At 36.1% G+C, this 13844-nt stretch overlaps 1 protein-coding gene across 2 annotated transcripts in view; it reads right to left on the bottom strand.

Moving 5' to 3' along the window:
* kiaa0319l (KIAA0319-like) overlaps window positions 1-13844 on the bottom strand; it is a 42948-nt gene that overhangs the window by 28444 nt on the left and 660 nt on the right. For both annotated transcript variants that reach the window (XM_003200638.7, XM_068215332.2), the window contains exons 2-4: window positions 7839-7977; window positions 7627-7744; window positions 2310-2638 (exon numbers count right to left, since the gene is read on the bottom strand). In XM_003200638.7, coding sequence (XP_003200686.2) covers window positions 2310-2638; window positions 7627-7723 — 426 coding nt within the window. In that variant the 5' untranslated portion in view covers window positions 7724-7744; window positions 7839-7977. The remainder of the gene's footprint in view (window positions 1-2309; window positions 2639-7626; window positions 7745-7838; window positions 7978-13844) is intronic.

Genomic DNA, 13844 nt, shown 5'->3' with positions numbered 1-13844 from the left:
GTTTAAAAACAAGCCTAGAGCCCCATCTGCTGTTTAAAAACAAGCTTAGAGCACCATCTGCTGTTTAAAAACAAGCCTAGAGCCCCATCTGCTGTTTAAAAACAAGCTTAGAGCGCTGTCTGCTGTTTAAAAACAAGCCTAGAGCACTGTCTGCTGTTTAAAAACAAGCCTAGAGCACCATCTGCTGTTTAAAAACAAGCCTAGAGCACCATCTGCTGTTTAAAAACAAGCTTAGAGCGCTGTCTGCTGTTTAAAAACAAGCCTAGAGCACCATCTGCTGTTTAAAAACAAGCCTAGAGCACCATCTGCTGTTTAAAAACAAGCCTAGAGCCCCATCTGCTGTTTAAAAACAAGCCTAGAGCCCCATCTGCTGTTTAAAAACAAGCTTAGAGCGCTGTCTGCTGTTTAAAAACAAGCCTAGAGCCCCATCTGCTGTTTAAAAACAAGCTTAGAGCGCTGTCTGCTGTTTAAAAACAAGCCTAGAGCCCCATCTGCTGTTTAAAAACAAGCTTAGAGCGCTGTCTGCTGTTTAAAAACAAGCCTAGAGCCCCATCTGCTGTTTAAAAACAAGCTTAGAGCGCCGTCTGCTGTTTAAAAACAAGCCTAGAGCATTATCTGCTGTTTAAAAACAAGCCTAGAGCCTCATCTGCTGTTTAAAAACAAGCCTAGAGCCTTATCTGCTGTTTGAAAACAAGCCTAGAGCCTCATCTGCTGTTTGAAAACAAGCCTAGAGCCTCATCTGCTGTTTAAAAACAAGCCTAGAGCCCCATCTGCTGTTTGAAAACAAGCCTAGAGCCTCATCTGCTCTTTGAAAACAAGCCTAGAGCACTATCTGCTGTTTGAAAACAAGCCTAGAGTGCCACTTGCTGTTAAAAACAAGCCTAGAGTGGTATCTGCTGTTAAAAACTAGCCTAGAGCACCATCTGCTGTTTAAAAACAAGCCTAGAGGCCCATCTGCTGTTTAAAAACAAGCCTAGAGCCTCATCTGCTGTTTGAAAACAAGCCTAGAGTGCCACTTGCTGTTAAAAACAAGCCTATAGTGGTATCTGCTGTTAAAAACTAGCCTAGAGCAACATCTGCTGTTTAAAAACAAGCCTAAAGCACCGTCTGCTGTTAAAAAATTGCCAAGAGTGTCGTCTGCTGTTAAAAAACTAGCCTAAAGCACCATCTGCTGTAAAAAGCTAGCCTAGAGCACCATCTTCTGTTCAAAACTAGTCTAGAGCATCGCCTGCTGTAAAAAGCTAGCCTAGAGCACCATCTGCTGTAAAAAGCTAGCCTAGAGCACCATCTGCTGTTCAAAACTAGCCTAGAGCACCGCCTGCTGTAAGAAGCTAGCCTAGAGCGCTATCTGCAGTTAAAAACTAGCCTAGAGCACCATCTGCTGTTAAAAACTAGCCTAGAGCACCGCCTGCTGTAAGAAGCTAGCCTAGAGCGCTATCTGCAGTTAAAAACTAGCCTAGAGCACCATCTGCTGTTAAAAACTAGCCTAGAGCACCGCCTGCTGTAAGAAGCTAGCCTAGAGCGCTATCTGCTGTTAAAAACTAGCCTAGAGCGCCATCTGGTGTTCAAAACTAGCCTAGAGGACCGCCTGCTGTTAAAAACTAGCCCAGAGCGCCGTCAGCTGTTAAAAACTAACCTAGAGCGCCGTCTGCTGTTAAAAACTAGCCCAGAGCGCTGTCTGCTGTTAAAAACTAGCCTAGAGCACCATCTGCTGTCAAAAACTAGCCTAGAGTGCCATCTACTGATACAAACTAGCCTTTAGCGATATCTGCTATAAAAACTAGCCTACTGGACCACAAGCGCATGCTTTAAAAACCAGTCTAGAGCATCATCTGTTGATGCAAACTAGCCTAGAGTGCTGTCTGTGGTTTAAAAATAGTATAGAGTGCCATCTACTGTTAAAACCAGCTTTGAGTGACGTCTGCTGTTCAAAGCTAGCCAATAACGCCATCTGCTATTCAAAACTAGTCTAGAGGGCCATCTGCTGCTAATAAGCTAGCCTAGAGCGCCGTCTGCTGTTAAAAACTTGCCTAGAGCACATTCTGCTGTTAAAAAACTAAGCCCACAATTGATTCAAGAGGGAACAGCGATGCATTCTGAAACCTCAAAATAGATGCACAATCAATTTCTCAATTGATTTTTCATCACAGCTCTAATTAAGCAGAAACAGCTATGCTCTGAGGACAGCCGCTTTAGTTTACAAGCAAATGCAGCTTATGTGCAAATTTGGCAGATCACATTTAAACTGTGACTAAAGCAGTTTTCAACTATTCCAATGAGTTGAAGAGCAAGTCATATGACAGCCTGACCTGCTCCGTGTCCCTGATTGCTCTGATGTCCTGAGCGCTGCGGGTTTTCCTCCTCTTGCTCTTGTTGAGGAGCTGCAGGAGCCCTAGAGACTCTACATGTGGCTGCGGAAGAGACGAGATGCCGCAGGTTTCCCTCTGAGAGCAGGCCAACAGCACACAGCGTCCGCCGAGGCTCCACACGGCCCCGCAGGACGGCTCCAAACAGCAGGACTCCCAGCAGCGTGACCCTCCCTGGTCCACCGCCAGCGGCTGCCAGCCCAGACCGATGACGCTGCTCCAGTGGATCCCCAAAACACCGCCGGTCACTGAGCAGATGCTGCCAGAGACCCCTGACACAGCACAGAAAACTCAGCTTAAAAATGTGGAGCACAGAGAAAAGACCACATTCACTGCGATGTTAGGAAGATAGCAGTGATGTGATCATTTATGTTGTTATTGTGGCTGTTAACTTATAAATGGCTGATGATAAAAACCTATACTATAGAGCAGGGACCACCAAACTTGTTTCTAGAGGTCCGATGTCCTGCAGATTTTAGCTCCAACCCTAATCAAACACAACTGAAGATGCTAATCAAGATCTTACTAGGTATATTTGAAACACCCAGGCAGGTGTGTTGAGGAAAGTTGGAGCTAAACCCTGCAGGGCACCGGACCTCCAGGAACGAGATTGGTGACCCCTGCTATAGGGTATTAATTTACCAAAAAACTTATACAAAACAAATATAAATTAATAAATATTAATAATAAATATCAAATAAATATAACATTTAGTTACATAAAAATAATACAAACTATAATTAGATTCGATAATATAATTAAATATTAAATCACTTGAGATTTATAATAGAAATGATCCTGGATGAAAAAAATATCTATGAATACATTCAATAAATTCATTAAATATTAATTAATTAATTTAAGATTTAGATGAGAAACGGTCATGCACAAATAAATATCTAATATTGACAGATAAGGATATTTTATATTAATAATATTGTCTGGAAACCAATAAAATGTCTAATATTAAATCTGCCTCTAGATTATGATTATTTCACCAAAATAAATATGATCAGGGCTTGATTTTTAATTATTTAATTAGGACAGTAAGGTCTGACTTTGCTTTGACAAAAGTCTTGTCTTGTTAGTTAACAGAAATAATGTACAGTATAGAATATAGAGTGATGGTGCAGTGGAAAACAGGACTCCCATGAGCTTGGAGGATTGCATCCATACATCTCTACCATGACTCAAATCACTTATGAATAAAGTCATCTGGAATGGCAAAGAAAGCGTTCCTGCAGGACTCCCAGAGTGCATCAAGATTCTTTGTATTCATCTTCAATGTCTCCTCCTTCATCCTACCCCAGACATGCTCAATAATGTTTAAGTCTGGTGACTGGGCTGGCCAATCATGGAGCACCTTGACCATCTTTGCTTTCAGGAGCTTTGATGTGGAGGCTGAAGTATGAGAAGGAGCGCTATCCTGCTGAAGAATTTGCCCTCTCCTGTGGTTTGTAATGTAATGGGCAGCACAAATATATTGATACCTCAGGCTGTTGATGTTGCCATCCACTCTGCAGATCCCTTGCACGCCCCCATACTGAATGTAACCCCAAACCATGATTTTTCCTTCACCAAACTTGACTGATAACTGTGAGAATCTTGGGTCCATGCAGGTTCCAGTAGGTCTTCTGCAGTATTAATGATGATTGGGATGCAGCTCAACAGATTCATCTGAAAAAATGTATCTTCTGCCACTTTTCCAAGTGATCGACTAGAAGTCAAGTTACTATTTGTTGCTCTTACAACTGTGATCAATGACAAGACTCTTATCAGGTAGTGTAGAGTCAAGCTAGAAATTATTCATACTCATGTAATACAGTTGAATTCTGAATTATTAGCCCCCCTTATTTTTTCCCCAATTTCTGTTTAATGGATGGATTTTTTTCAACACATTTCTAAACATAATAGTTTTAATAACTCATTTCTAATAACTGATTTATTTTATATTTGTCACGATGTCAGTAATTAATATTTGACTAGATATTTTTCAAGACACTTCTATACAGCTTAAAGTGACATTTAAAGGCTTCACTAGGTTAACTAGGCAGGTTAGGGTAATTAGGCAAGTTATTGTATAACGATGGTTTGTTCTGAAGACTATTGAAAAAACAAATTGTTTAAAGGGGCTAATAATTTTGTCCATAAAATGGTGTTTAAAAAATTTAAAACAGCTTTTATTCTAGCTGAAATAAAACAAATAAGACTTTCTCCAGAAGAAAAAAATATTATCAGACATACTGTGAAAATATCCTTGCTCTGTCAAACATCATTTAGGAAATATTTAAAACAGAAAAAAAAAATCAAAGGGGGGCTAATAATTCTGTCTTAAACTGTATATAAAAACATTTAGCTCATATGCAGACTATGGGACATAACACAATAGTCTACTGTTAATTCATGCTAGTAGTCTCACATCTAGCTCTGCCATGATGGAAAATAAAGCTTGTCGTGCCACCACAAGACAAGGCTGTTTATCACACAGGTCACAAACAAATCGCACTTGTTTTTGCACTAAACAGTTTCAGGAAGTCAGAGTCAAACCCAGCATAAACACTGTTCTGTCTCCAAAGACTGAAACCATGACAACGAAGGGTGGCTTATTATGGGATGGCAGTGAAACTTGAACTGCAAGACAGCCCCATCCGTTGTGCCATTTCCCCTTTTGTGAAAACAAACAAAGTGTCCATTATACTGCCCACTTTGAAGACCTCCAAATCAGAGCCGCCACTCATGACTGCAGTGAGTCACAAACATGGTGTTAACATGTAACGGGTTCAGTAATCTGATCAAGAGTGGTCAGCAGAGATGCATCATCGTTAAAATAAATGCACTTCAAAAACGTAATTACTAATTACATCATTAAAATTTTATTTAGTCTTATTTTCTAATTGCAAAAGCTACTTAATTACTCAATAATTAATTTAATTACTTGACTCTACCATAATAAATCTCTGCACAGAAACAGTGATATTGGAAAAAGCTGACATTGTGATATTTTGTATTTTTGCGATATATATTGCAATATACACACAATTTAACCAGATGACTTGAATAGTTCTGTTTGCATATTTTAACATATTAATAATTTATTAATTTCAGATCGATTGGGATTAGAGTGAATCATGTACGACATAATAGATTTACAAGCATAAATACTTTTAAAATTTACAAGCATATTTTAAATATTGAATATAATTTAAATACAAGATATTATAAAATGGCAAGGATAGATAAATAAAAAGAGCAAAAAGGGTGCGTTAGGGTTTTCAGCAAATAATCAAATTCTATTTAAATTGAAAAATCAAATATAAAATAACACTGCAAAGAGATTACTCTTTAAACAGTTCAATAAAATAAATTTCTACTGCATATGTGCATGATATAGATGCTGACATGATATATTGTGTAGTAGAAAATATATATTTTTTAATTCAGTCAAATATGGCCTTTAGCTTAAAAAAATGATGCTTGAGCATTTTAATAGCAAACAACAATCTTTAGTTAACAAACAGAATTACTTTGCTAAATAGTAAAAGATAAACACTATATGTGTTTTTTAAAAGCTTTTAATGAGGGTTTATGCAGGTTTCTGCAAATTCAAAACTTAAGACCTTTTTAAGACCATTAAGAATGAAATTTCAGACATGTATAGGGATAACTCTAACTAATGGCCCAGCAAAAAATAAAAAATAAATTTTACTCTCCCCAACAAAACAAGTTAATTACTTATTTCTCAATCACATATTTGTAATAATGTTTTAAAACAAGCAGACCCTATAGTTTACATTTAAATCTTTTCAGTGTAACTTAAAAAAAACCTTTTTAAAAACACTTGAACTACATGTATGCACAAAAGACTGTTTAAATTATAAATAGAAAAAATTATAAGTAGAGTTTTGCTAACGGTTTTATTAAGATGTATTGTTTGGATCGATTGAATAACTTTACATAAACAAAGAAAAATTAAGACCCATTTAAAATAATTTAAGACCAGCAAGACAATTTTTTTGTAAATTTAAGACTTTTCAAGGCCTAAAATTTTGTTTTTGAAATTTAAGACATTTTAAGACCCCGCAGACACCCTGAATATATAAAATCTGTCAGACATACAAAACTCAGACTCCAGTACTGAATTGTAACAGGCACCCGAACAGGGACTCAAATTTGAATGTGAACTTTGAATGTAAATTTCAACTTGAAACTTAATTTTTTTAATAATAATTATTTTTTAGAGTTTTAACCTTTATTGATAGGACCTCGAGCTGTGAATCGAACTCGGGTCGCCAAGAGCACCTGGGTGCTATGTGTTGACCCACTAACCACTAGGCTATTGGTGGCGACAACTTGAAATTTAGTTTGATTTATACTCACCACTTTAACTTTGAACTGATGTAAATTTACTGATGCTTGAGCTGATTGATTTGCTGAATGAGAATGTTTACTATTGAAACTTTTTAAAGTCTTGTGACTTGTTTTTGTTATAATTTGTATAATTTTAGTGATACATTTTTTGTGAAATGTAAAACCTTGCCTTTTATTTCTTAGTGTATTAGTTTTACATTGTGACAATTAAATGAAAATCAGGTGTGCTTGAGGATTCTGTACTTTTTACTCACATCTTATTATATCACATCCTATATTGGCACTTTTATTAGTTCTTTGGTCTGTGTTGCATTTATATTTGAGTCTAATCTTATTTTTTTTAGAGGTCTTGTTTTACTTTTTTACTTTGGTTTTACTCATTCATCAACAGAACATTTGTAAAAGAATTTCTAATAATAAAACCAAGCCTGCCAAGTGGGAACGAACCCTTAAATCCTGTTTTCGCTGGTATTTTGCATCTACATTTTATCTTTGATTTTACTCACCCTCAAGTGCTTCCAACCAAACCTTCGTGAATTTCTTAATTCCATTTAACACAAAAGAAGATATTTTGAGGGAAGCTGAAAACCGTTGACTTACATTGCAGGAAAAACAAATACTTTAAGTCAATGGTTACAGGTTTCAAGATCAAAATATCTTCTTTTGTGTACAACAGAATAAAATAAACTCAAACAGGTTTGGAACAAGTAAAGAGTGAGTAACTGATGATAGTATTGTCAGTTTTAGGTAATCTGTTCCTTTAACATCAAGTGTAAATGATCCTGATGATGAATGAAACGAGTGACAAGTCACACACATTCATTCACTTTCAGCACTCGTTATTTAAAAAACTATTTCATTCAAAGATCACAGATCTAGAAGATTGGCTTACCAGAGACTGAGCAGAGTAAATACACACAGCTCAGGTAAAGCGAGGTAAAACGTGTCTGCCATTTCCAGCGGTGCATCCTCAGCTCCACATTGGGCATCTTACAACTAAGTGCAGCAATCTTGGAGAGAAACACCAGTTAAACAGTCAATTAATCTGACCTACATTAAACAAAGGTAAAGATTTTGCATTAGCAGAAAATGTTTGCTGTATACCTTTCCCCAAAAACAGTACAGAAACCCCAGCACTGCAGCGAGGGAAATGAAGAGTCATCCACACAAACACCTCCTCAAGAAACAGCCGCATGGCACCACAGCACTCGGTCAATACAGGGATTTCTGCCACAAACCAGTCCTTTTCAACAAACAGGGTGAGATATTTAGGACTTCTCTCAAGATCAACACACAAACTTTTCAAAAACAGATCATCAGAACAGGCCCTTATACAAAAGCTAATTAATAAAACACTGAAAAACATGATTTTAAATGTATGTTTTCCGGGAAATTAAAACTAAAGGTATGCATTTGTATAATACGTGTAGTGTCTGTGTTTATATATATATTAGGGTTGTAATGGTATGAATTTTTCACGGTATGATAATCGTCTAAAACAATACCACGGTTTGACGGTTTCGCGGTATACGGTGTGTTACAAATGTTACAAAATAATAGAACAGTGAAGCAAATTTGACTTTTTCCAAATAATATATTTTTAGTTACTATAAACAACACCACTTACAATGAACAAATAAAAATAAGAAAATAATAAATAATGTGTCAAAGTCCAAATAAAGTCCAAATAAACATGGTGCAAATCCTCAGTAAAAAATAGATATAAATATTTACTATACTGTAAATAGTTACATAACGAAACTAGATTCAATATGGAACATCCTTAGGTTTTATGTGCCAGCATGGATATGGTTGTCTGTGGATATGGATATGGATATGGTTGTCTGCAATGCAGACAAACAGCTTCACCTTCATTTGCGTCTTTTGAAAACAGCAAGAGCAGCAGTTCGTCTTTGCTGTGTCACTGTTTTGTCATGTTTCTGTGCTGCTGTGCATGCAAAAGTACTTAGTATGAGAATTATTTCATGCAAAACTTTTTGCGTTTTATTTAGCCGCGCATAAATGTATGCCTATCTCTCATTCCGTGTTGTTCAAAAAGCTTGGTCCACAAACAAAAGTGAAACCTATGCTTATTGGTTGTGATATAGCGAGTTTGAACCAATCTGGGCATGGAGGAGGGACAATGCATCAATGTATCATGTCTGATTTGTCCGGAGACACAGTGACGAGCGTTTCTTTGTCAAATCAGCGTTGTCAAATGTTGATGACGTAATCGCACTGATTCCGGAGCCGCTGAAAGTCCGCGAATGTTATGTGATACATCACTGGAAAGCTAAGATTCTCTTCTTTATGCCAATCTTTGAATTGTATGAATCGGATCAGCGGATCAAAAGTTATTAAACATTTAAGAGCAATACTTATTTTTAGCCGCGGGCGGCTGTCTCGGTCTTTAAGGGTTAAAACCGTTGATATGCAATTGTTCATGGTATGATAATCGTGCACGTTCAAATCGTGGTAAACCGTCATACCGGTATATTGTTACAACCCTAATATATATATATATATATATATATATATATATATATATATATATATATATATAAATAACACATATATATATAAATAACACATTACACACATGCATGCAAATATTTGAGAACATTTTTATTTATATTTAGATTGAAAATATAAATGTGTACATTAATTTTATTCCAATTTAAATAGGAAAGTACATATTTTTGTTTTGTGGTTTTGTTTTTGAAGATACATATATAGATGGTACATTTTATTTTTTATCTTTATATTTATTATACTTTTGCATTTATATACTAATTCATGATACTATAGTTATACTTCTATTTACCATGACATAAATAAACAAACAAACAAACAAACCAGCACATACATACATTTACAAATATATTTGCTTTAGCACCATTAAGTGCATAGTCCACTACTGTCATGGTTTCCGCTACATTCATTCTTCCGTGGCGGGGCGCCACACCAAAATTCTTCCCGCCACAGCTACATTACAGCTTCTTATTCAAAATATTCGGTCGTTTTTTAAATAGAGGGTTAAAATCGCACCGAAAACATACGAAAACGTAAGTAAATAATAACAGCGCAAACTTTTCTGTGACCGTATAGTGTTGTGCGTTCGGTTTAAACATTTAAGGTGACGTGCTGACTGACTGACTGACAGGTGCGTGATGCGTAAGACCAGCAAACACGGCGTAGCTTTCAGCAAACAGCGAATATTTGATTGCGCGCGAGAAGTTTTGTGCACGAACAGAGGAAATCGGCGCTCAAGCAGAGATTGACATGCTCGTAGGCTATTACATGAATGCGATCTCGACGTAATACTGCGCCCATGACATTTGTCAATGAAATAACGCCACATGTAGTGGTAGATCTGTGTAAAATGGCCAACAGAGTCTGCCGCCACAGCTGGAAAAAATCCTAGAGTTATACTGAATCATTTTAATTGTTGTCATTTGGAAATCATTGCAAAAATATCTGCAAATATATATATATATTTTTAAATATATAAAATATAATTATAAAAAAAATGATTTTTTGCTCAGCAAAAATTATAACGCAAGTAAAATTGTACTGTATAAAAAAACAATATAAGAAGGATTAAACAGCTAGGGCTGTCGAAAATGTATCATCATCACAATAATAGTATATGCAATATCAATATCACAGGAGGTTCAATAAATTTTTATATTTTTATGTGCCAAACATTTGTGTGCTGAACGGCTGATTTCACAAAGTAGGACATGTTCCTGGATTAACATCAACGTTGATCCTCGAACAACATTCCAGTCAGCCAATTAGACTTAAGCAATATGTTTATAGTTTGTGTTAAGTTTAGGCATAACGCACTTTTATGCATGTATATGGTTTACGAACGTCTGCATAATTGTTATCCATCTATTACTGCCCTCTGATTTTGGGAATAATTTACAGTTTTGATTGGGTTTAGGGGTAGGGAATAGATGTGGATTACATTTTCAAACAAAAATGATGTTCCAGGATCAACATCCATGTTAATCCAGGATCGCATCGTGACGAAACCATGACGTGTGCTGCACAGATAGGTTGTTTACCTAAATCTGACCAATCAGATGAGGCCTTTACTATCGATATTCCCACATACACATGTTAGCTGAACCCAGAGCTGAAAATAAATACTACTGCTGGGAGACCACAGAGCCAGACAACACCCAATGATAATCCAAATTTCCTCTGAGGTTTTTGGATCTTCTTTGAAAAAAGAGAAAAATTATTTTAAAAGGTCATTTGTGGTGTTTTTAAGTCTAATTGTTTGCACCTTTTTTTTTAAATTAGCTTAGAAAAATATATATTACCTGTTCATTTTAGTATGATCATTACATTTTTTTTAATTGCTGATAAGTAGAATTTTGCAAGTTAGCTATATAGTAAGAAATATCATTAATCTTGACATTTATTGCATATTTTTCTATTGTGGAACCCTAAATCAAAATAATATAAAATCAAGATTATGAAGACGTAATAAACTGTCATATGACTGAAAAATCAACATTCCATCAACAGTTGCATTCAAGACATACAGTACAGCATTACAGGTTGTACAATGTTAGGTGAGCATGGCTTAAAATAACCAATGCCAACAATGGCTGGTGATTTAAGGGTGTAAAGAAATTAACAGGGACAGTTCACACACAAATGATTATTCAGTCATTTAATCTCCTGCATATTGTTTCAAACCTGTATAACTTGTAAATCACAATAGCAGACGGAGGACAGAATGACAGTTTCAAACATACAGTACCTTTTCCTTTTTCAATTCAGACAATGAAACTGAACAGTGAGCAAAGCTGTCACTCTTGCCTTTCTATTGCTTTTCACAATAGACAAAGTGTTAATGTTAACAAAATAAGGGTGAACGCCAGAATCTTGGGTGAACTATTAAACACTTCATTAATTTCATGCACTCAAAGGCCACTTTATTAGGTACAGTACACCATGCTAATGCTGGACCTCATTCTGCTGTCAATTCTGCTTTAATTCATTGGGGTGTGCATTCAAAAAGGTGCCAGAAACATTTCCAGAGATTTTATCCATACTTTCATGTCATCACACAATTTTTGCAGGTTTGTCATCTACTCATCCATGATGTGGATCTCTCAAGCAAGCACATCCTAATTGGACTGGACTGACATCTAATGTAGATTAGATTGTGGATGTAGTGAACTCGGTTATGTTCAAGAAACCAATCTGAGGTCATTTGAGCTTTGTCTGATGGCATAGTTCATTCCAAAATGAAAATTCACCAAAATTGATGGAAACCTGTAACCACTGACCTCAGTAGTAATGTTTCCTTACCATGGAAGTCAATGGTTACAGGCTTTCAGTTTTCTTTAAAATATCGTCTTTTCTGTTCAACAGAAAAAAAAAACTTAAACAGGATGAAAACAAGTGAAGGGAGAGTGAATGATGACAGAATTTTTATTTTAGAGTAAACTATCCCTTTAGCCTGCTGTAAGTTGCTCCCAATATGGGTTCACTATGGTTATAAATGATGGAAATGTTCGGCAACATAAGCAGGTAGATTTTGGAATTTAGGCAATGCTCAGTTGGTACCAAGTGGCTCAAATTGTGCTAAAAAACATTTGAACACCATTACACCACCAGCAGCGGCCAGCAACCCTTAACGAAAGGCATAAATTATCCTGACCATCCAAATATCACAACAGAAATCAAGACTCTTCAAATCCAGCGACCTTTTGAAAAACTTCTATACTCAAGTTTTGATGATCCTGTGTGAATTATATCCTCGGTTTTAGGGCTACACAATATATCAATTGAGCATCGAAATCGCAATGTGTGTATCCGCAAAAGTCACGTCGCTGGATTACATTGTTTATTAAAGATTAAAATATAATTACGCGACGCAATGGCACAGTAGGTGTAAGCTAAATTGTCCGTAGTGTATGTGTGTGTGTGTGTGTGTGTGTGTGTGTGTGTGTGTGTGTGTGTGTGTGTGTGTAAGTGTGTGTGTGTGTGTGTATGTTTCTCAGAGATGGGTTGCGCCTGGAAGGGCATCCGCTGCATAAAAATGTGCTGGATAAGTTGGCGGTTCATTCCGCTGTGGCAACCCCAGATTAATAAAGGGACTAAGCCAAAAAGAAAATGAATGAATGAATGAAAATATAAATATATTAATAAATATTATTATTTTAAGTAAATTATACAACAATGAACATGTTTTTTTATGTTTGATTGTTCAATTTCAGTACCTAAATACTATTAGACTCTCTAGAAAACTTTTAACTTTTATCTTTGCTCTATTTTATTTTGTATATGCTTGTAATTTATTATTATTTTATTATAATTTTATTTGCAAATATATTTTTTTGCACTGCTTGATTTTTATTTGCAGTTCTTTTTTGGATTACAAAATTAATTTTATTTCTCAAAAATAAATTTCCGCTTTGCGATTTTTTGAGATTTGAACTTATTTATTAATTTTTTGCTCAATCCTTATTTTTGTTTGCAAAACTTTCTTTTATTTTGCAAGTATATATGGCCCTAGATAAACTCCATAAGCTTCTGCCCAGTGACTGGCTGTAAAATTACAAATTTTACCTCCTCCTAACAGGGAAATCCAGCAACAATCAAGAAAGCATGATTATATGCCTTCATGGCTTTGCAATCAATACATTTGGGGCAAAAACAGCCACCAACATAACTAAAGGGTAGCAAATTTGCCCAGAGTGTATTGTTGATTTTTTTTTAACTCAAAGCATTTTCCCAAAATACATGTCAATATAAGATCTGTCACCACAGATCATTCCACTTGCTGAAACACAGAGAAAATTGTGACCAAATCAATACTCAAAATCACCTCCGAGTGGATTAAAACACAAACATCCCCAACAGCACACAAGGGTTAAATAGGTGTTCCTATTAAAGTGGCCAGTGAGTGTACAATTCAAAACAGTATAGTTAACAGTATTCTTTGATATGACAGACGCCCGCACGCACGATAGGTAAACGAGTGTAGTGATGTAAACAGTCCATGACAGGTGAAGGTGACGCGTTGGAGAAAAGAGACAAGACAAGACAAGGAAGCGCGCAGGTGTGAAGATCCGGGCTGCT

Source organism: Danio rerio, chromosome 19 (assembly GCF_049306965.1).
Source record: "Danio rerio strain Tuebingen ecotype United States chromosome 19, GRCz12tu, whole genome shotgun sequence".
NCBI classification, from domain to species: Eukaryota; Metazoa; Chordata; class Actinopteri; order Cypriniformes; family Danionidae; genus Danio; species Danio rerio.
This window is presented reverse-complemented; position numbering and strand designations above follow the sequence as displayed.